At 39.8% G+C, this 24,312-nt stretch overlaps 1 protein-coding gene across 1 annotated transcript in view; it reads left to right on the top strand.

Moving 5' to 3' along the window:
* MYBPC1 (myosin binding protein C1) overlaps positions 1–24,312 on the top strand; it is a 105,538-nt gene that overhangs the window by 71,979 nt on the left and 9,247 nt on the right. Inside the window, exons 15-24 of the mRNA XM_062202444.1 lie at positions 1,838–1,997; positions 3,000–3,104; positions 3,879–4,067; positions 6,387–6,521; positions 10,928–10,981; positions 12,170–12,337; positions 16,283–16,371; positions 18,837–19,032; positions 20,035–20,174; positions 23,445–23,604. Coding sequence (XP_062058428.1) covers positions 1,838–1,997; positions 3,000–3,104; positions 3,879–4,067; positions 6,387–6,521; positions 10,928–10,981; positions 12,170–12,337; positions 16,283–16,371; positions 18,837–19,032; positions 20,035–20,174; positions 23,445–23,604 — 1,396 coding nt within the window. The remainder of the gene's footprint in view (positions 1–1,837; positions 1,998–2,999; positions 3,105–3,878; positions 4,068–6,386; positions 6,522–10,927; positions 10,982–12,169; positions 12,338–16,282; positions 16,372–18,836; positions 19,033–20,034; positions 20,175–23,444; positions 23,605–24,312) is intronic.

Here is a 24,312-nt window from a genome sequence, read left to right as displayed (position 1 = left end):
GCATGTGTGGGGCAGGTGATATGTGGGAACTCTCTGTACCTGCCATTTCATTTTACTAAAAAGTAAGATTTATTAATTTTAAAAAATGGTTGGAAGTGATTGTTTCCGCTTCTATTTTCTGGTAGCTGACGGGGTGAGAATGGTTAAAAGAAAAAAAAAAAGTATCACTGAGCTATGGAGAACTTCAAGCAGTCAAATACCAGCATATGTTCTCAAAGAGGGAGACAGAAAAGAAATACTTAAATAATAATGCCCCCAAATTTGACAAAAGCAATAAACTCATGCATATATATAAAAAAAACCTCAGTAAGCCCACACACAAGAACATTAAGAAAACAACACCAAGGCTCATCATAATTCAATTTCTCAAATGATAAAAAATACTAAAAGCAGATGGAGGAAAAGTTAACTACCAAGAAGAAAAGCAAGGTGACAGCAAATTTCTGTGGAAGCAAGACATTCTAAGACAGTGTAGCAACATCTTTAAGGTAAAAAAAGACCATCAGCATTTAGTTCTGTGTACTAGAGATAAGTTTAAGAAATAAAGGCAAAGAAAAATGATTTTCAGATATATAAGAGCTGAAAGAATTCATCAACAGCAGACCGGCCTTATGAGAAATGTTACGTTCTTAACTCAGAAGGAAAATGATACCAGGTAGAAATATTTTCACAAAGAACAAAGAGCACCAGAAATGGTTACTGCATAGATAAACATATAAGATTTCTTCTTATTATTTCTTATTTCTTATTCTTATGGATAATTTACTGTTTAAATACAAATTATGACAATGCATCATAGGATTTATAGCAAGCATAAGGAAAATTTATGACAACAAAGCATAAAGTCAAGAGAGGACAATAGGTGTAAGAATTGGGAAGGGTAAAATGGTAGTATGCTTATTAAATAGTAAAATATCACTTGGCAGTATATTATGCAATGTTAAAGATATACACTATAAACCTTGAAGAAGTCATTAAAATAGTAAAACAAAGAATTAACCATAAACCAGCAAAGGAAATAAAATAGAACCATAGAAATATTTAATTAATCAAAAAAAATACAGAAAAAGAAGCACAAAGAACAAATAGGACAAGTTGAAAACAAATAGCAATACGATGGAACTGCAAAGAGAAATCAATAAATCAGGGAGCTCAGTGCTATTTTCTCAATAGTTTACAGAACAAGGAGACAAAAAATCAGTCAGGATATGAAAATTGGAATGATATTATTAACTATCTTGAACTGATTGACATTTATAAAACATTCCACTGCACAAAGCAAAATGGGCATTATTTTTAGGTGCACATGGAATATTTATCAAGAGAGACCATATTCTGGGCCATAAATAATTTTCAATAAGTGTACTAAGATTCAAATTATGCAAGGTGTATTTTCTGATCTCATAGATTTAACTTGAATGAAAACTTAGCCTTAAGTTTCCTCAAGCTTTTTCATTGTTTAAAAAATTTAGAGACATCTAAGGAAATGAACAACTTATTATTTAGTTTCTGACATGAGTTTTGTAATTTCATATACAAACACCCATCTCTTGGATAGATACCTCAGCACTTGTGTTTTTGGCCCAGCTTTCTGTTGGGAACGTTGGTGGTTGGTGGACTTAGTGGTGCTACTTTTTAGCTTTGTGGCCTGGAGCAAGTCAGGTTTCAGCGTCCTCCTGTGTAGAATGGGTGAGAATGCCTTTGTCTTTTTTAGGAGTCATCAAGTAAGAGAATACATTTCAGGCATTAGCACCAGGCCTAGCTCAACACCAGGCACTCTGAAGCAGCCCTGGCTGTGGTACTGGTCACTGTTATGTTTTGTTTCTTACCTTCTTAGGCTATTATGGAGGGCAGTGGCCGGATAAGAGCAGAATCTTACCCTGATAGCAGCACTCTGGTCATTGACGTAGCTGAAAAAGACGACTCTGGTGTTTACCACATAAATCTGAAAAATGAAGCTGGTGAAGCACATGCAAGCATCAAGATTAAAGTTGTGGGTAAGTCCTCCAGGGGAACAAACTTCTGGAGTCCAGTGGACATGTCTGGATACAGAGTAGATTTCTTCAGGGCTTAGCTGCCTCAGCTTTTCTGGGCAGCTAACCAGCAAAACAAAAAAAAACCCATACCATCCCTCTTTCTATCTTTGCCACTTCTCTCTTCCTTCCTTCCTGTTCCTTCCTTTCCTCTCCCTTTCTCTTCTTTTTTCCTTGTTTAGAAAACGTCTCATTGGAGGAATAAGTAGCTAGCATCAGCCATTTTGGTTGCTAGTCCTTAGCTCTCCAACATCACATGCTCTTTTGGTGCCTTTGAACATCTATGAAACACAACTGTTAAATAATATCCCACGTCACAATCATCGCAGAGGAGTGAGATCTGCCCTGGTTCTTAGACTAAAACCACGTCGGCTGAGTCTTGTGGATTATTGTTGTTCCAAGGTCTCATAATCTCCTCTTTTCACTTCCGTTTTACCAACCAAAAACTAAAATCATTTTATCAGGAAGTGAACTGTATTTACAAGACAAGTCGGTTTAGCATTTCTGAATTGGATTTCTACTAATCAGCATCTTCAACCTTCCAATCCATGTGAAATTTATATTAATTAGGTCTTGATTCAGTTCTGCTGGAAGCTAATTCAACAACAACCGAATCTGACATTTAGGCAATAATTTCTTAGTTACCATTTTCAAAGTAAAGAACAAGAGTCTTAGGTCCCTTATGGAGCTTACTCTCTAATGTGACACTACTTTAAGGGACTTGGAGACATCATTACTTTTAGTTTTGTTAGGCTCTTCTTCCCTGATCCCATATTGAGCAAGACTTTTTTTTTTTTTTGGCTCAAATTAGTTACTAAATGCATTTTAGTAAAAATGAAGAAGTATTCAGGAATAACGTTTCTGTGATTTCCACCAAAATGCATATTTCTCTATTAATATTTTTCTTTGTACTCTTTCTTCTTTATTTTGTTTATTTTATTTTACCCTGCCTTTTATCTGCTATAGACATCCCTGATCCTCCAGTGGCACCAAACGTGACAGAAGTGGGAGATGATTGGTGTATCATGAGCTGGGAGCCTCCCGTCTATGATGGAGGGTCTCCAATCTTAGGTAACTGATGGTTGATCAGTACATGTAACTACCAGTGTTGTTGGTGTCCTCTCTATGCAAATAAGTACAGAGTACATGAAAGTAATGCTGTATTTGGAAGGGAGCCTATTATATGATAGCTTTAGAGATTCATTTAAATTTAAATATATTCGTATTTGGGGATGTTCCTTAATTACTTGAGATTTCAAGTAGCTCTGATGACTACCATCTTTTTGCCTGTTTTCTTTTGTTTGACATTTATACTCAATATCTAATTTTGAATCAACCATAATTTCCATTGTTTTAGTTAGCAAATGTTTAGTTATATAGGGTTATATCTATGAAGAAATTTCTTTCAGAAATAAATGTATAGAATTTGCTTCTTCTATGACATGAAAATTTTTTCTCTGTGCCACTGAGACACATGAAAGCTCACCATTTCCTCATTATCTTCATTTCTAAGACTCAGAGCCAAGTGTACTGGCGCTGACTTTATTGCTCAACCATAGTGACTAAGTTACCATGACTTACATATCTATGACCTATATTTCTTTCTAGTGCAATTTTAAGTTTTTGTATTCGGATTATTTTACTTTTGTCTATATCTTATGATGTTAGTATTTGAATTTTCTCTCAGACACCTGATGAAATAAAATGGGTTGAAAATACATACATATATAACTATTTCAATTAGAGTGCTGTCTATATGCAAAATTTTAATAACTTCTAACACCTGACAAAGTGAAATGTTGGAGACCAAGGAAAACTCTAAGTTTCTGTCTTGTGTACCTGCAGGGTATTTTATTGAGAGGAAAAAGAAACAAAGCTCCAGGTGGATGAGGCTGAATTTTGATCTCTGCAAGGAAACAACTTTTGAGCCCAAGAAGATGATTGAAGGTGTGGCCTATGAGGTCCGCATCTTTGCAGTCAATGCCATTGGCATCTCCAAGCCCAGTATGCCTTCCAGGCCATTTGTGCCTTTGGGTGAGTTGAGAGAGATGTGTTATGGGAATCATTGCCCTGTGACTGCTTTCCTTCTGGCCTTTAACTGGAGCAGGATGGAGGCTTCTCAGGAGAGTGGGCCATCAGGAAGTTGTATATGGTTAAGAATATTTTTGTAAGAAGTTAAAAAGCTGGGTATGTGTTTAGTGTAGTGGTTAAGATGCTGCATTATCAGAGTACTTGGGTTCAAGTCCCTGCTCCACTTCTTTTTTTTTTTTTTAAGATTTATTTTATTTACTTGAAAGACAGAGTTACAGAGAGAGGTAAAGCTAGATAGAGAGGTTTTCCATCCACTGGTTTGCTCCCCAGATGGCCACAATGGCTGGAACTGAACCAATCCGAAGCCAGGTGCCAGGAGCTTCTTCGGGTCTCCCACGTGGGTGCAGGGGTCCAAGGACTTGGGCCATCTTCTACTGCTTTCCCAGGCCATAGCAGAGAGCTGGATTGGAAGTGGAGCAGCCGGGACTAGAACCAGTGTCCACATGGGATGCCGGACTTCAGGCCAGGGCGTTAACCCGCTGCGCCCCAGTGCCGGCCGGCCCCCTGGCTCCACTTCCAATTCCATCTTTCTGTTAGTGGACACCCTGGCAGGCAACAGATGATGGCTCAATTATTTAAGTCCCTGCCACCTATGGGGGAGACCTGGATTGAATTCCAGGCTCCTGACTTCTGCCTGACCCAGCCCCAAGCTGGTGCAGGTATTTGGGGAGTGAACCCATAGAAGAGAGCTCTCTCTCTCTCTCTCTCTCTCTCTCTGCCTTTCAAATAAATAAATAAATAAGTAAGTAAATTTTTAGAAAATAAATTAGAAAGCAGCTTTGGTAATGTTGAATGTCTTCATAGTGTAGGCCCTGGACTTCACTACCAAAATTTCAGTAACGGCTGTTGCAATGCTCCACTGAAAATGTGTTTCTGAATCCACTGATAACATGGCTACTCTCCATTTTCTTTTTTTTTTTTTTATCTGTTTTCAGATGTTTTCTTTTCTTTTTTTTTTTTTTGAACTTTTATTTAATGAATATAAATTTCCAAAGTACAGCTTATGGATTACAATGGCTTCCCCCGACCCAAACTTCCCTCCCACCCACAACCCTCCCCTTTCCCGCTCCCTCTCCCCTTCCATTCACATTAAGATTCATTTTCAATTCTCTTTACATACAGAAGATCAGTTTAGTATATATTAAGTAAAGATTTCAACAGTTTGCCCCCAGATAGTAACACAAAGTGAAAAATACTGTTGGAGTACTAGTTATAGCATTAAATCACAATGTACAGCACATTAAGGACAGAGATCCTACATGATATTTTTTAAAAATTGATTAATTTTTTATGCAATTTCCAATTTAAAACCAAGTTTTTTTTTTCATTTTCAAAATTATATACGGAAGATCGATTCAGTATATACTGAGTAAAGATTTCTTCAGTTTGCACCCACACAGAAACACAAAGTGTAAAAATACTGTTTCAGTACTAGTTATAGCATTACTTCACATTGGACAACACATTAAGGACAGATCCCACGTGAGACGAAAGTACACAGTGACTCCTGTTGTTGATTTAACAATTTGACACTCTTGTTTATGGCGTCAGTAATCTCCCTAGGCTCTAGTCATGAGTTGCCAAGGCTGTGGAAGCCTTTAGGGTTCGCCGACTTTGATCTTATTCCGACAGGGTCATAGTCAAAGTGGAAGTTCTCTCCTCCCTTCAGAGAAAGGTACCTCCTTCTTTGATGGCCCCGTTCTTTCCACTGGGATCTCACTCGCAGGCTACTCTCCACTTTCTGAGTGATAACCATGACCATGGTGTAAATACTACAATATAACTAAAACAAATTGAGATTAGTTCTGAAAACCACATTTGGAAACTAGTCTCTGCCTTACAACCACACCTTCAATGTTATCTACTAAACCAAAAAAAAAAAAAAAAAAATCAATTCCGTGAAGGCAAACAGACAGATGATGCCATCACTGTTTTATAGTACTGAGATATCTTTCAATAGAAATAATTCAAAATTATAGAGTTGTGGGAAATTTACTCTAGGTCATTAAAGATCAGAAACTTTGATTTCTCCCACTTTCTTGGGTCTCCCAGCCTTCCACACAAACCTGAATTGGAGAAAGTGTGACAGCATTTCCCATGTTCATCAGATCTTTGTCTCACATGCGGTTGTGCTCAAGGAGTCTCAGTTGAATTTTACTAAGATGTGGGGTTTCCGTGTCTATTTTCATTTGTATCACAGTTTCTGTGCCACATCTCTGTGGTTAATGGTTTCTTCTTTTTCTGTTTTGTTTCTCTTTTAAGCTGTAACGAGCCCTCCTACTCTTCTGGCTGTTGACTCTGTAACCGACACGAGTGTCACAATGAAGTGGCGGCCCCCAGACCAGATTGGTGCAGCAGGTTTAGATGGCTATGTGCTAGAGTATTGCTTTGAAGGATGTAAGTACAACTAGTAGTTACGATGAATACCGTCATCAATAGGTGAGATATGCCCTCCTTTCTTTTGTCTCTCTTGGGAACTCATCTCCTTCCTACTGAAAATGATACGAAGACAAACACCATCCTTCTGAGAGGAATAGAATATGGTTCTTCCTTAGCACTTGATGCTAATGAATTTAGATCTCAAAAATGGCCTGGCAAGGCTGCCAAATTGAGCAACAGGAATGAGCTAAGACATGGGAGGAAGGGGTTCTGACAGCACTTCAGGGACTTTCACTTCTTGAACCGGTGGAAATGCATTGTACCAGAGCAAAAGAAAAGTCTAGTTAGGGTGAAGCAAGTTGGAAATTCTGAAAGTGATACTGAGCAGAAGTTAGCTATCCAAAGAACTGTCTATTTCAGTGCTGAGAGAAGACCTATTTGGCTTTCTAGTGATCATTTCCTGCCTTCTTAAAGGAAAAAAAAATATTCTTAGTTTTTTAGTTTCAAGATTTATTTATTTATTTGCAAGTCAGAGTTACACAGAGAGAGAAGGAGAGGTAGAGAGAGAGAGGTCTTCCATCTGTTGGTTCACTCCCCATTTGGCTGGAACGGCCAGAGCTGTGCCAATCCAAAGCCAGGAGCCAGGAGCATCTTCCGGGTTTCCCATGCAGGTGCAGGGGCCCAAGAATTTGGGCCATCTTCCACTGCTTTCCCTAGAGAGCTGGGTCGGAAGTGGAGCAGCCAGGTATTGAACCGGTGCCCATATGGGATGCCAGCGCTACAAGTGGCGGCTTAACTGCTACGCCATAGCACCAGCCCCTACTTCTTAGTTTTAAAGGAAGCAGCATTAAATCCCAGATAGTATAAGAAATATGTTCAACACATGGTCGTTAACTGATCTCAGGGCTTGGATATATAAAAATGTCACCATTTAAATTTAGGGAGGAAGAGAAATAAGACTTCTCCCCCCACTCCCCACTCCTGTCCCCAAGTATCACTGGTAAAAGTAATAGGAAACACACACACACACACACACACGAAAATATGGTCCAGAATGATGTATCTGAAAACCAAAAATTTGGGAAACCGACTGAAAACCTGTTGCGTTTCTCAGTTTTCTTTTTGCCATGACTGGAAGGGGATAGCATTTGAACATGAGTGGATGAAACTGTCCTGCTGTGGACATAGGCTTCATTTGAGGTTGGCGATAGGTGACCAGTTCACCAGGGAAGGGAAGTTTCTTCCTATTCCACGAATAGAAGTCCAAGGCTTAACCTCTAAGAAAATTCTTTGGGGGCTGGTGCCGTGGCTTAACAGGCTAATCCTCCGCCTTGCGGCGCCGGCACACCCGGTTCTAGTCCCGGTTGGGGTGCCGGATTCTATCCCGGTTGCCCCTCTTCCAGGCCAGCTCTCTGCTGTGGCCAGGGAGTGCAGTGGAGGATGGCCCAAGTCTTTGGGCCCTGCACCCGCAAGGGAGACCAGGAGAAGCACCTGGCTCCTGGCTTCAGATCAGCGCGATGCGCTGGCCGCAGCGGCCATTGGAGGGTGAACCAACGGCAAAAGGAAGACCTTTCTCTCTGTCTCTCTCTCTCACTATCCACTCTGCCTGTCAAAAAAGAAAATTCTTTGGAGCCCAGGCTTGAACATGGATCCTCTAAGTGAAGGAAGGAGAGGTACAGATGGCAATTTGGAAATCAGGAATATGACTGCAAGTGCACCTTCCAGGAGGAAAACCTCTGGAGAAGCAACGTTCTATGAAGAGAAAACTGGACAAGGAAATCCCAGGCCCCTGGATTGGGGCACCCGTGGAAATGCTTGCTGCTGGTTGGGAAGAGAGAGGGGATGAAGCATCCTGGTGTTGCTCAATTCCTTTGACACGTATTCTACTCACAGAGCACTACACTTGATTTTTCTCCAGGGTTTAGAAGCCACTAACCAAAACCCAATGAGGATGTTATGTGCAAGCTGCCAGGGTTAAGGCGGCGAGGGAGGCGAGTAGGGTCAACTAATGCAACAAGTAAATTCTTGAGCAAGTCAGAATACAAGAATAGTTTATGCTTATTCCATTTTTCCCTCTATAAGTAGCATGAGCACACCACTCTGTTTTTATATTGCCCAGTCGACAATCTTATGTGTGATATGGCTACTGAGCACGTACCTTTTGTGTATGTATGATACAGAGCAAATTCTTTACTCTTTTCTTTCTGATAGGTTTAAAAAGTAAGAAGATACAGCAAAATGATAGATGGCTGTCATTTTGATGTTACCCACCTTAGATAAAATACAACGATGTGTATTTTACATAATTCTGTGTGTGATCTGTGTAGATACATATGTATATCTAGATATACATATGTATATGTACACAGTCATTATTATGTATATCTTTGCCATGTAACTTTTTTTTTGGAATTAGCTTTCTTTGGGAGTTATTTGTAATGTATATATCTTCTTGCAGTCTTTTCCTGTTTTCTTTCTATGGCTGCCATATTCTTCATTCTCTTTTTAATGGCTGTTGTCTTCCAGACTAATTTTTTGTAGTGTTTAATGCTTTTTGGATATGTCAGGTTTTATTCTGTGAGAAAACTCTTTCTTTTACAAGATCGTGTGTTGTTTTTGACTCTGCCTTTCTTTTTTTAATGCCTGCAGCATTTTACTCTACTTTGTTTTCTTCCTTCACTCTGGTTCTTTCTTTGGTCTCTTAAAAATTGTCCTCATTTGTTAAGTAACAGCCACGTTCCTTCCCCATCTCACCTACACCCATTTTCTTTCTCCCTGTTTCCCTTGATTGAAGTGATTCAAATGTGAGCTTATGGGCGATTTTTTTTTTGTTCCCCTCTATCTTGTTTTGCCCTGTTTTCCCTTGGAGGTTTCTTCTTTATCAGTTTTCTTCATTCTCTCATACATGTTTTCTTAAGTCTCCTATTTTTACTTTCTTATCCATGCTCTCTTGATTATGAAAATACCAACACAGTAGCTCCCAAATAGACCATTTGCTTAAAGATGTGTTTCTTTTTCAAGGTCATATGTAATATTTTGTCACCCATCTTGTAAGGCCACCACAAAACACACCAGACACTGGAGTAAGGGAAAGGGTTTATTGGGGAAAACCCAGCAGGCCGGAGAGAAGGGGCAAGGAAGGAAAAAGAGAGAGAAGGTTGTAAGAGAGACAGAGAGGAGAGGAGCTAGCAAGGAGAGAAGAAAGAGCAGAGAGGAGCCGAGACAAGAGAGGGAGGAAAGAGTGGGTGAGAGAGGGAGAGAGAGGAGATGAGAGAAGAGAGAAGACGAGAGGAGCTGAGAGCGAGGAGAGAGGGGAGTGAGAGAGAAGCCAAGAGAGAGCAGACAGACAGCGAGAGAAAGAAAGAGCGAGAGAGGAGAGAGAGCCACATGCTCAAAAGCAGGTCCTTTTGAAACTTTGCCGGAGGGCGGGCAGGGAAGTAGGAGCAGTGAATCCCATTAGGATCTGGGTGGAGCTTCACACTGGTGGTCAGGACATGTGGCCACCTGGCTTCTAGCAATGGCGGCGGGGGCTAGAGCCTAGGATGGTGTCAGGGTGTAGATTGTGCCATAGATAAAACTGCGTCATTTTCCTAACACACCTGCCCTCCAGCTGCCAGGAAATTCTGGCTTCCTGCACCTTCTTCTTGATACCATGGTAGAGTGGAAGATGAAAGGCAAAGATTTTGAAGAGGAGCCTCTCTCATGTCCCCCTCCCTTGCTCCTCTCCCGGCACCAGGAAAGTTATCATCCCAAAATGGTGGGATATGCCCAAGACCAATCACCTTGAGCCACCCACCCACATGGAATGTGGTGACTCAGACAGGGTTAATGGTTTTGGTCGTGGTGACCATGGCTGCCTCCTGAGCCTTACGGGCAGTCTCCATTTCCACTCCAGAGCAAGAGCCCTTTTATGACAAGGCCGGCCTGATCACAAGTGCCTGTGCTCCCAGCCTGTGAAGAGGGTGCCCCTCCCACTGCGGGAGCACTGTGTTCTCTGGAGACCCAGGAGGGCCCTCCTGGGCTGGGGTTGCAGGGACAGGGACAAGGGTGGACTGTTCCAGTGTCTGCTGCTCCCCTGTGGAATCCAGGACCTGTGCCTCCTTTTCCTTCAGCCTCTTGCTATGCTCCCTCTCTCTTCTTCCCACAGCAGGGGATACCCCAGCCTCCCTTCTCCTATTCTCTTTTCTTCTTCCTCTTCTCTGTGGCAGGTGCCACCAAGCAAAACCCACAGGCTGCTCAGAGCAGGCTGTGCCTCCCTGAGGAGCACCCCCTAACTTGTTTGGTCTCTTCCATCACTGCTCTGAAGACAAATCTCTTTGCATACTTTGCATATGTTACTAACAGAGAATGCTGACTGCTGATACCATATTCTTCTTGTGTGAAAGTGGGTGTCTTTAATTAATCTTAATGATGGATTCTCAAAGGTACATCAGCAAAACAGTCTGATGAAAATGGGGAGGCTGCGTATGATCTGCCAGGTAAAGTATTCTGTGAAGCTCTTAGACTTTCTTAATGTATAATAACATTTCTGGGACTGTTCATGACAGCTCATGAAGTACACCTATGCCCACACACTATAGAGCCCCAGAGTAGAGGGAGGGGAGCACAGTTAGTAATATGGGATCCTGTGAGTATAAGGTATCCTAGCTTTTAAAAGCTAAAATCTATAAGGCTCAGATGCTGGATTTAGATGTTCCCAATATTGTAGACAAAGCTACAAGAGCTTATATTTTAAGTTTTAATTTTATTTACCTGATAAGCAGAGTGACAGAAAGAGAAAAATCTTCCATCTACTAGTTCACTCCCCAAATGGCTGCAATAGCTGGGGCTGGGCCAAGTAGAAGCCAGGAGCCCATAACTCCATCTTGGCCTCTCATATGGGTGGCAGAGGCCCAAGCACTTGGGCCAACTTCTGCTGTTTTCCCAGGTACATTAGCAGGAAGCGGAATCAGAAGAAGAGCAGCCAGGACTCAAAGGTGCTCCAATATGGAATGCCAGTGTCACAGGTGGCAGCTTAACCTGCTGTTCTATACCATTGGCCCTAAAACTTAATTTTTTGAAGCAGATTTTTGGTTGAGAAGAAATTATTACACCAAGTCATTATGAGACATCAGCTCATGAGCTATGAGCTTCTTTTCTTAATCAATGCAGGGAGATATGATCACATTTTCTATGCTCATATTGGTGTCTCCATAATAAATCTCCCAAAATAAAATAGAGATCATTTGACTATAAAGATTGATGTCTCATTTATATAGTATTTCCTGTCTTTCTGAACTGTATGTAGATAACTAACAACCATAATGACATCAATCATTATAAAACAAAATTGGAATAAAACTGCTACAAATTGTTGGGCTAGTTACTATTCCTTGGGATACTGTAATTTTGAATAAGGTTTTGCTTTTTTTTTTTTTTTTTCAGAACAGCTGAATCTGATTACCCTTCCTGCTTTTATGGTGGTCATTTTAGGTCATTTTTCATTTAAATATATGAAAAATGCCCACTCATATAGTCTGAGCACAGATCAATAATCCTGTTCCTTTCAAATGATTTAATTTTGAGCAAAATACTAATTTTGAGTTGACTCTGATGGTTAAGATGATTTCTTTCACTAATGTCTTCTTTCTCCATTTCTTCTTTTCTTTTTCTTTTACGGATTTTAGCTGACAACTGGTTAGCTGCGAACACAGATCTGATCGACAAGACCAAGTTCACCATCACAGGTCTGCCGACAGATGCAAAGATCTTTGTGCGCGTGAAGGCAGTTAATAAGGCAGGCGCCAGCGAGCCCAAGTACTATTCTCAGCCCATTCTTGTGAAGGAAATCATAGGTAGGTGGCAAGGCTTTCAGAAGTCATTCTCCATTTTACAGTGTTTGCTTTTATTTTTTCTAATTTTTTTCTTTCTCAAAAAGATTTGTTGTCACTCCTTTGATATTTTACTAATGCTTCCAGGGCATTAGAAATGAACAAGGCCGGCGCCGTGGCTCATTAAGCTAATCCTCTACCTGCGGCACCGGCACACCGGGTTCTAGTCCCAGTCGGGGCTCCGGATTCTGTCCCAGTTGCCCTTCTTCCAGTCCAGCTCTCTGCTGTGGCCCGAGAGTGCAGTGGAGGGTGGCCCAAGTCCTTGGGCCCTGCAACCGCACGGGAGACCAGGAGAAGCACCTGGCTCCTGGCTTCGGATCAGCACAGTGCACTGGCTGCGGCGGCCATTGGAGGGTGAACCAACGGCAAAGGAAGACCTTTCTCTCTGTCTCTCTCTCACTGTCCACTCTGCCTGTCTAAAAAAATAAAAGAAAAGAAAAGAAGAAATGAACAAAGCAACTCTTCTCAGGTAGTGAGGAGGTCAGCTTTGAATTTATAACTTAGTGCTTTTGAGAACCAGATAGTTAACTTCAATAGGTTCCTAAAGCTAATTCTGGCTGGGCTGCCTATTTACACTGGGGAGGGTATGTACCCACAGCAGTGTAAACAGTCCCTACACAGTGAATGGCTCAAATGAATCTGCAAGGTCAAAACCATCTTCAAGGTGATATGACTACAATGTGGTCCTTGTCTATATTTTTTTCTTTTTTAAAACATTTATTTATTTTCATTTTATTGGAAAGGCAGAGAGAGACAGACAGATACCTTCAATCTGTTGGTTTACTCCCCTAAAAGCCTGTGGCAGCAAGGCATAGGCTGAAGTCAGGATCCAGGACCTCAGATTGAGTGGAGCAACATTTTTTAAGTGACCCTTCCATGTTAAAAATCTTGCATGGGAAAAATGCAAGAAAGATCAATAGATTTTAATTTAAGAGTCTTTGAAAAAGGTCTTAAATGGTTACAGACTTCACATTGCAGCTAACCTTTAAGGAACTATAACTCATTATCAAAGACATACCCACTGGGGCCAGCACTGTGGTGTAGCAGGTAAAGCCACCGCCTGCATTGTCAGCATCCCATATGGGCGTTGGTTTGAGTCCTGGCTGTTCCACTTCCAATCCTGCTATGGCCTGGGAAAGCAGTAGAAGATGGCCCAAGTCCTTGGGACCCTGCACCCACTTGGGAGACCTGGAAGATGCTCCAGGCTACTGGCTTCAGATTGGCGCAGCTCTGGCCATTGTGGCAATTTGGGGCATGAACCAGCAGGTGAAAGATCTCTCTCTCTCTCTCTCTCTCTCTCGCTCTCGCTCTCGCTCTCTCTCTCTCTTCTCTGACTTTACCTCTGGAATTCTGCCTTTCAAATAAATAAATATATCTGTTTTTTTTTTTAAAAGACATATCCACAATTTTCTGAAAAGTTATTTTATTTTTTAGAATATTTATTGTTTGAAAGGCAGAGTGATAGAAAGGGAGAGAGACCTTTCATCTGCTGTTTCTCTCCCCAAATAGCCACAACAGCGAAGTCTGGACCAGGCAGAAGCCAGGAGCCAGGAACTCCATGTGGGTCTTCTACATGGGTGGCTGGCAAGGGCCCAAGAACTTGGAGAGACTTCCACTGCCTTCCCAGCTATGTTAGCAGGAACCTGGATCAAAAACAGAGCAGCTGGGACTCAAACCATCTCTCCCATATGGGATGCTGGTATCTCAAGCAGCAGCTTAACTCACTTTGCCACAATACCTGCCTGTGAGAAGTCTATTGAAATATTTCTTTTATCTGTGTGAAGCCAGATGTTCTTCCTATACCTCAACCAATACTACACATCACAACGTATTGAAGGCAAAAATGAACTTAACAATCCAATTGTCTTATATTAAGTCAGACATTAAAGAGATTTGTCAAAATATAAAGTATTGCAACTCATCTCACTAAATGTTTTAATGATAAAATATGATCTTTTAATAAATATATTATTATTCTAAGTAAAGAACTAAAACATCTCTAAAAATCTAATGTGCAATATATACAGCCAACATAAACAAAAGCTTTTTGAGGTCTGTGATAATTTTAGGGACTGTAGTGGAGTACTGAGACCAAAAAGTTTGAGAACCACAACTCCAGGGAGGAAAAATGTTGGACTGAGGGCTTGGCTATCTGGAATGTAAATCATGATGTATTGCTGGCCAGAGGCTGGTGGTGTGACTTCCTGAAAACTGGGAGCGAGTTAGGGAATGGATGGACATATGGATGGATAGATAAATGGACGAATGGGTGGACCAATGGATGGGAGTAGATATGTATGGATACGTGGTTATGTGAATAAATGGGTATTTGAAAGAAAGCTCAGAGCAGGTACATTTTCTTAGTATTTTCTGGAGAAACTCTGTAAATTTAATCCTGTGTCTGTAATTCATTAGCTGTATGATCTTGGGCAAGAGATTTTTTTTTAACTTTTATTTAGTAAATATAATTTTCCAACGTATAGTTTATGGATTACAATGGCTTTTTCCCACCCATAACTTCCCTCCCACCCGCACCCCTCCCATCTCGCGCTCCCTCTCCCATTCCATTCACATCAAGATTCATTTTCAATTATCTTTATATGCAGAAGATCGACTTAGTATATATTAAGTAAAGATTTCATCAGTTTTTGGGCAAGAGATTTGATCTTTCTAAACCTTAATGTCTTCAGCTGAAAAACAGAGATAATAATACTAAATCATGAAGTTGTGAGAACTGAATAAATTAATCCATGTTACTTGCTTAACAGAGTGATAACCCCATAATAATCTCTCAGTACATGGTAGCTTTTGTCATTACTATGGCTTAATTTATCGGGTCTCCTTATGTATAAAATCAAAGAGTTAGAGGGTCTCCAAACGCCTTTCCAACCCTACCGTTCAACCATCTCCATCATCACCATCATCATCCCCTAAAGCTTGCTGAGCACCTGCTAATTTTTCTCAGCTATTACACTAAAATCCTTACATGGATGACTTTGTTTCATCCTCATTAATAACCATAGGAATTAGACTTAGATATCCTGCTGTCATCTCCATTTTACACAAAGAGGAGACTGAGACCACATCTAGTGTTTAAGCCAGGACCCAAAGCCACATCTCCCTGACTCTATTATCCATGCTTCTAACCATAGCACTTAAGCCTGACTCCAGATTCTAAGCCTGGCTGTGTCACTGGGGCAAGTTATTTAACTTCCCATGTTTCAGTTTCCTTATGATGTAAAAACAGAATGTACTTCAGAAGGGAGTAACAAGTTTACATTATTCATGGAAAGCATTTAGCCCAGTGTCTATCTCAGATGAAACCCTCTGGCAATAAGACCCACTTCATCCCTGTGAGCCTACGAACCCTTTGGCCTCTTGCTCCTGATGGCTTTGCAACATCATGTTCTAGTATCTTCGTGGCATTTAATTAACCAGTGTTAATACACAGTGGGCTAGGGTATACTTCACCACAGCCTTACGAGGAGAAGGTGACTACCAAAATACAACAGAATTATCCATATGGCCGGGCAACCAGCAAAAGTGGTGCCTTTAGAACATTTTGGCATGTTCGTTTGGGAATATACTTGCTGCTAGAAACTTTGACAAATATAGACTAGGTCCCAAGAGACAATCTGGTGTCTAGAAAAATCTTTCTATAAAGTTACAATAAAGGCAGGAGGATCAAGGGTAATTTTTCCTGAGCCAAACTGCTTAAACAGCTCTGCTGGCAGAAAACATTTTAAACCAAAGTTGCTGTATATAATCCCTTAGTGGCACATCTAAGATTATTATTACAGAGACATGATCACAAGTATATGCCAGTGAGCATAATACCTTCATGCTTATGTAAGACTATTTCCAGGATACTATACTGATAACAAATTATGCTATTTTACTCTCACCCAGAGCCTCCAAAGATTCGCATCCCGAGGCACCTGAAGCAAACCTACATCCGCAGAGTTGGAGAAGCTGTCAATCTGGTTATCCCTTTCCAGGTAATAATTCAATAATAATAATAATAATAATAATAATAATAATAATTCAAGGCCTCTCCTATTCAGTGCTGGGTATTTCAGAGGCAGAGGAAGGGGATCTACCATGTAAGTTCATCATGATACAGGGATTCTTCTGATGGGGAATTGATAACTGATAGAAGGGATTCAAGAAATGATTAAAGAATCTATTGCTATGAAAACAGAAAAATCAATAAAGCTATCATGTATTTTCCTTCTGCATAAGACAAATGAGATCTAGTCTTGCCTAAAGCTCAGAGACTATGATAAGGCAGGGAGGAAACATCTAGAAGATAAATGAAGATAAATACTTGAAGATTCTTTCTGGTCCTTTATATCTAAAAGTGGTCATTTTTTAATTGAGGCTATCAATGAAATAATATGTGCTTGGTGTCTGAAATGACCCCAGACTAAACAAAATTCCCATAAGAGGATTAAATAAAATTTGAAATCTTGATGCTACTAACCAAAATACATGAACATTATTAAAGTATTACTCTAGCAAAAAGAATCTGTTGTTCATAGGATAAATTAAATGTCACTTAAAATAATCAGTTTTGGTCTCATGTACACACACAAACACACCCTGCTTCTTAGTCATGTGACTCGTTTTATGCCTCTGGACAGTCTGTTCAATAGAACTTTCTGTGATGATGGGATTGCTCTATATGTGCACTGTCCGATATGGTAACCGTTAGTCACATGTTGCTATTAAGCACTTGAGATATGCAATTAGTATCTAGGGCAACTGGAGAAATAAAATTTTAATTTTCTTTCATTTTAAATAGCCACATGTAGGTCATGCTATTGCATCATACCAGTATGGTCTTAGAAGTAGACTTTAGGTCTCTGCACATATTTGGACACCTGTATACACACACACACACACACATAATTCTATTCAAACTCCGACTCCAATGGAAACAAAGCTAAAGGGACAACCAGTTTATGCCCCTGCTATTGTACTTGGGGGCCAAACCTCAGTGCGTGAAATCAGAATGAAAGCCCAGCACTAGCTCCAGACCTGAATTGGGGCTGCTGAGTCAGCCCCCTAGTTTCTATATCATCCCTACCACCAAGGCCAATCCCAGGTCCCACATATTGGTCATCTGTGTATTCAGTTCTGTCACTGAGTCTGGGAGAGGAAAGAGCTTGAGCTTAGGGAGCTCATAGGTCTGGCATCCCAGGAACCACTCAGCCACCAGGAAAGAGGTGATGAGACCACTGTGTCATGTTTGTGTATTTGTGTGGCGCCCAGAGTTCTCAAACACTTTCTTAGTTGACTTTCAGAAACACCCTGTGAGGTAGGAAGGGCAGGTTTCTTTATCCCGCTTGGGAAGGGAAGAAACTGACAGTCTTAACAAGTTAAATGGCTTGCCCAGGGTCACACAGCAAGTCAATAGTAGTGTCACGAACAAGGTCCAAGTCCCCTCACAATACAGTGCTTTTTTTCCACTCCATGTGTTACTAGAGAATCCCCCCACCCCAACAGATAGTAACATTGCACATTTAAGGACATAGGACCTGGAACTCTTTTTCTCTATCTTTAATAATGTTGTTCTATGCTTCCCATGTGCAAGTCTGAGTACCCCCAACACTCTTCAAGCTCTGCAGGCAAGTGTTTAATGTGTAAGTTATCACACCTTAGCCACAAGTCACATTGGGAGCATATGGGTAAGGTGTATCTTATTGAGTTCCTGAATTAATATTTGGTTCCTGTCTGTGAGAGTGAGCCTGGGTGCCTAGGAATTCTAGAAGCTTCCTTTGTAATAGAAACTGAAATCTGTCTATGAATGAGGTTATAATTTCTTGAAGTCTTCTCTTAAAGAGTAGTGACAGAAGCTTGAGAGAGCAGAGAGATAATTCTAGACAAGTCAGGAATGAGCATCACAGTGCAGTGGGATAGTAATCACTAGTATTTATATGATATTAATGAAACACTTATGTAATATGTAGCAGCTTTCTCAAGATTTTAATCATTATACTTGTAATTATTCTGTGAGTAAGGTCCTACCATTGTTCCTGATTTATAGATTGGGAAACCAAGGCAGAGAGTTTTAGTAACTTGCCCAAGGTCACAAAACCTAGTAAGTGATCAGGATCCAAATATAGATTCCAGGGCCCCATAACCCATGTTCTTAACCATTATCATGTGTTATGGAGGCTTTGGTGTGGTGCCTCAGCTATGAGATCCTGGTTCCAGTACTTACTTAGTTGCAAGGCCTTGGGCAAATCATTTAACTAAATGTCACAGATCTAATGTAGTACTTGCACAAGAATGCAACTACTAGTATAGCTACTCCCCACCCCTGCAGACCAAAATAGTGATGTTTTCTAACTTTGTCTGGAATTAGTTTAAGCCATTGTCATTTTTGTAACACTGAAAAGAAAAAAAATCTTGACACAGTATGATTTCTTTTCCCTGCTTTTTCTGTCTTTCTTTTTAGGGAAAACCAAGACCAGAATTAACTTGGAAGAAGGATGGTGCAGAAATTGATAAGAATCAAATAAATATTCGCAATTCTGAGACTGATACAATCATATTTATCAGAAAAGCAGAGAGGAGCCACTCTGGGAAATACGATCTGCAGGTCAAAGTGGAAAAATACACAGAAACTGCGTCCATTGACATCCAGATTGTTGGTAGGTTTGGAGGAAGGAACTAGAATATTCTGTTCAAGCCATGTGGGAACTAATTGTGGTTGTCATTAAGGCAGGAGTAGAAGTTCTTGTTAGGCTGACTCTTCAGAAAATTCTTTTTTAAAAAAAATAGATGTTGTCAATAACTAGATAATATTTGTTAGTGTTTCAAAATAACTTATCACTGACTGAAAGAACTAATCATGGGAGATTTAAAGCATATATAGTCAAGAAAATTAATGTAAATACTTTTTAGTGAAATCCATCTGTACTGTTTAAAATCCAGTTCTCTTATTCTTAGTTTCTCAACTCCCCAATGATAAAACTATTTCCTGTGTTGAATTCTTCCATTTAAAAACATTGTAAATTATAGATGTAGTTTAATACATTTCTTAGTACACCTGAAATTTGCTAATAATAAAGTTACAATGGAGAATGAATAATTTTTATTAAATGTAAAAAAGATGAATTTAAACAAAGTTAAGTAGATAACACCAGATTGATTGATCATTCAAAGCTAGTTGGATACTTACAATGAGTAAATATGCTTAATTCTTGCTTTTGTCCTTAAAGACACTGTTTTCTAATTTTTTTGCAATGTTAAGAAAGAAGTTTAAGAACAGAGCCTGGAGAAGCCTTATTTCCAATCATTTTTTATTATTATATTTCACCAACTATACTGAAACTTGAGGTTCTCTGACTCAAGTCAGAACACAGGAAGTTACCCCTTAGCACCATTTAAAGTATGCACTCTTTTCCCACTGGCTAAACATTTTGATTTTTGTTAAATCAAAGGAAGTATTGAGGCTAGTCTGTGCCCTTGGATCTGGCCTGACTTTGTTCTGATGGAAGGTGCAGGATCTCAGAAGCTTCTGTGATAGAGAGTGAATAGAAGAGAGCCACCTTCTGTGACACAAGGAAGGGCAATTTTAATGTCCTCATATAACAGGGAATAAGATTAGGAGGGAAAGTGACCTCTGAGTGATGCCATGATTCATCCCATAGACCGTCCTGGTCCACCCCAACTTGTGAAGATTGAGGACGTCTGGGGAGAGAATGTTGCTCTGTCCTGGACACCACCAAAGGATGATGGAAATGCTGCCATCACAGGGTACACGATCCAGAAGGCTGACAAGAAGAGCATGGTAAGGCCTGGTCTTTGATGCAGTAGCCACAAAATCATATTTCATTGAAGGTAATGCAATGGGGGAAGCATGAAGTCCTCTCTGTCTCCATGTCTGCATGAAGGTCATGAAGACATGATGTGGCATAGCAGAAAGGGCAGGGCCATTGGAACCAGAGTTGATCTTGAATCCCAGCATTATCATATCACTTAAGACCACATGCATGTGGCCAGCCACTTAACCTCTTCGACCTCCATTTTCCTCATCTACAAAATGGGAACACAAATACTTTGCTTCATTATGAGGAAGCTAAAAATGACATAAAGCATATGGCACAACATGGAATAAAATTGAATAAACTCATTAATTCAACAAATATTTATTCATTCTAGATTATGACTAAAACTCACACCAAAGCAGTTCTTTTTCCTTGTAAAATAAATGTTGGATAGGGTTGCCTTATGTCTAATATGTCTTTAAAAAAAAAACACACACCAATTAGAAAATAAAGATCCTAAAAGATTATAGCATTTACAAAGATCCTGAGGAGGGAAAGAACTTAATGTGTTCAAGAAACAAGCCAGCCAGTATGGATTATTATAAACTGTATTTTATAAATTATTAAACTAAGGATCAGAGTGGTTAAATAACTTTCTGGAGATCACCAGATTTTAGATGTCAAATTCAGAATTGTTCAAAGTAAATGAATGAATAAATGAATGTTTATGCATACAATGGCATAGAACTATTTTCCATTCTCACAGGAAGGGTAAAACATTGTTCTGAATTATACTGATATGAGGTCTTTATACATTTGCACTTAGGTCATTGATGACATTACAGTCAGATTCATCGAAGATGAAAAGGTTGAGAAGGGAAGTCTTCTCTTTTTGTTTCCTGTTTGATCACGTCCCAATTTTTGTTTACTCTATATCCTCCACAACACAGTAAGTTGATAGTACAGAAAAGAAAAAGAAAAACTTTTGGAAACTGTTCTGAAAGTTCATTTTTATAGTCAAAGGTCACTTTGCCTTGTCCAGGGTAAATTGGAGGATTGCTAATCCCTGGATTCATGGCAGGACAGATAGGAAGTCTTGGTCATCACTAATTGCGTTTTTTAGGAGCAAAATGGATGCAGTGGCTCTGCAGAGAACTTTTTATTGGATGTAAAGATAAAGGATCTATCCTTAACATTACAAAAGGGCATGCTCTGAAATGGGAGTCTAAAGTAACAGGAAGGCATTTAAGCCTCTTCTTTCCGTAAGCTATTTCTATCATGGCTTTTTCCCCCTGGGTAGGTATTACATGGCAAAACAAGATCTGGCATTTAAAGCGAAGTCTTTTATCTAAGCCTGGACAGCCTGAGGGCTAGACTGACTGACGACTTTGCAAGGAAAAGATCTGAACATGTTGGACTTCCTCAGCAACAAGCTCACTTCATTGGAAGTTGGGCCAGATATAGGCAGTGAATCCATGGGTGCCACAGTTCTTATAAAACGTCCTTCATGCAACCTTCTTATTCTTCCACCCCTATCAAATTTTCCCAACAATTGTCTTCTTAGATAACCAGTCAGGTTCCAGGTGGGCCAGGACTCCCCTGCTGCTTCTTGTGACAGAGGTCCACCTGGGGATGGATGATCATGTGTTTCTGCTGCATCCAGCAGGGGCAGGCTAGAGACCAGAAGGTGCTCATTCTGCTGTGCTGTCCTCAGATCACCATGGCATTGTCTCAGCTTGGCTACCCATGCTGTCTTTCATTTAAAGTCTCATAATCACCCATCCCTTCCATAAACGTTCTTTTCATTACGTGCGAATGAACATTCATTTTTTTTTTCACTCTTTCACTGTGTGATGAGCACTGTTTTAGCTGCTGAATGGAAACATGTTAAACAGACAGCTCTTGATCTTGGGGTACTCACAATCTAAACAAGGGAAAAAAGCAATCGCATATGGATGCTGGTTAGTGTCCTGGCTGCTCTACTTCCTATCCAACTCAACTATTGACCCATGAAAAGCAGCACAAGATGGCCCAAGTGTTTGGGCCCCTGCCACCCAAGTGGGAGACCTGGATGAATCTCCTGGCTCCTGGCTTTGGCCTGGCCCAGTGCTGGCCATAGTGGCCATCTGGGGAGTAAACCAGCAGATGGAAGATTCTCTCTCTCTCTCTCTCTGTTTCTCGCTCTCTCTCTCTCACACACACACACACACATACACACACCTCTCTTCTCTCTGTCTCTCCCTCTGTTTGTAACTCTGACTTTCAAATAAATAAATCTTTAAATCAAAAAACATTCTATACAAGGAGAAAGAGATAAAGCATAAAGTGTCTGGTGCCTAAAATTCATAAATAATGATGGCTTCTAAGCATTTCAAGGAAAATATTTTTCTTTTGTGAAGTGTCTTTTTGTCAGCAAATGTAATTTTCAATTAATGGAACTAAAAACAAGTGATGCAATGCGGTTTTCTACTGGCTGCAAGCTAGCCTTTGAAACCACTGTATTTTTTAGTATGATTAGGAAACAAATTGAAAAAAAATTTAATGTAACTTTACTCATTTGTTGAGTATTCAATAAATATTTGTTTTATGCACAGAATCTACTGCATGCCATGTGCTATAATAGGTTACAAGTGTGAGAAGAAAAGTCAGGCATGTGTCCTGGTATATCATGGTGTATCCATTCCAGTGGAAGAGGTAGACAGTAAACAAATAAAAAATAGTAAATATATAATGTAATTAAATGTAGCAAGTACTGTGTGGAAATGTCACTAGATAAAAGCGATAGTGTGACCAAAGAGATGGAGGAGGAATGGTGGGAGGGGAGACAGACGGAGAGTGTAAGGCCTAAGAAGATCTGAAAGAACCTAAGTTAATAGTAGTAGGTAAACTTACTGGACACTTTTTCCTCTAGTGATTTAGCTTCATCTTTTCCTCAAAATAAAAGAGTTTACACTAAAATTCTGTAATTATACTTTGTCTTCCTCCCAAATGGGCAAATAGGTAGGTAGGTAGATAAATAGATAACAACCACATACAATTATGAAGAAAATATAAATACAGTAGATGATATCTAGGGTGTATGAATCTAACGTGTAAATAAAGATTAAATCACATCGCTAAGTATAAATAAATTGGAGCATTACATTAAATGCATATTGTTATTACCTTCAATATAAAAATGAATCCTTATTTTTCTTTTTGTTAATGAAGTGTTCTTATTTATTCGGATCAACAGTTGGAAAAGCTGTGTATTTTTAAGTGATTTTCCTGAATTTTATATTTTATTCTTTCAGGAATGGTTCACTGTCATTGAGCATTATCACCGAACAAGTGCCACCATTACTGAACTGGTCATAGGGAATGAATATTATTTCCGGGTCTTTGCTGAAAATATGTGTGGCCTCAGTGAAGATGCAACAATGACTAAGGAGAGTGCTGTGATCGCTAAGGATGGTGAGTTGGAAGTGGACTGACATTTGGGAACCCAGGTTGACAATTACTCAAGAGAGAAGACAGAAGAGATGTGGTGAAAGGAACAAGAAGATGCTGAACACACTTTGTACAACTGTGGTATCATTCATGTAGAATTTTAATTTTACAAGTAAAATTTTTCAAGTGAAATTATATCACTTACAAGTATTCACTTTAATTAATTGCAACTTCTGTGCCATGGGTGTATAAATGGCTAAAGTCCCAGGGATAGGATAAAGAAGACCTGCACTTCTTGAGTTTTTATTACTTCTATTCTTGGATGCTTTCAATGCAACTACACACAAGAGCCACTCTACAAAGAAAGCAGATGCTTAATTGTACTCATATCCTTTCATTTCATAGTAAATCACTCCCTTCCTTAAAGCTCTTTCATGTGATGTTCACATTGGGACAGATTTCTCATAAAAATACTTATGATGACAACAAAGCATTTTCAATGTTTTAGTGTTAGATGACTACTCTGGCTTTCTGTTCACTGTATGATTGGCTGTGCATTTGTTCCCTTTAGAGTGTATGCCATGTGGCATTCACTCATGTTTTTACATGATTTGCTAAGTTCTGGGATATTTTAAAAAAATATTTATTTATTTATTTGAGAGGCAAAGAGAGTCAGATAAGAGGCAACTGGGTCACTCCCCAAATGCCCATAACATCCAGGGCTGGGCCAGG

The sequence above is a fragment of the Lepus europaeus genome, chromosome 10, assembly GCF_033115175.1.
Source record: "Lepus europaeus isolate LE1 chromosome 10, mLepTim1.pri, whole genome shotgun sequence".
Classification (NCBI taxonomy): domain Eukaryota; kingdom Metazoa; phylum Chordata; class Mammalia; order Lagomorpha; family Leporidae; genus Lepus; species Lepus europaeus.
The sequence above is the reverse complement of the archived record's forward strand: the minus strand, read 5'-3'. Positions and strand labels throughout refer to the sequence as shown.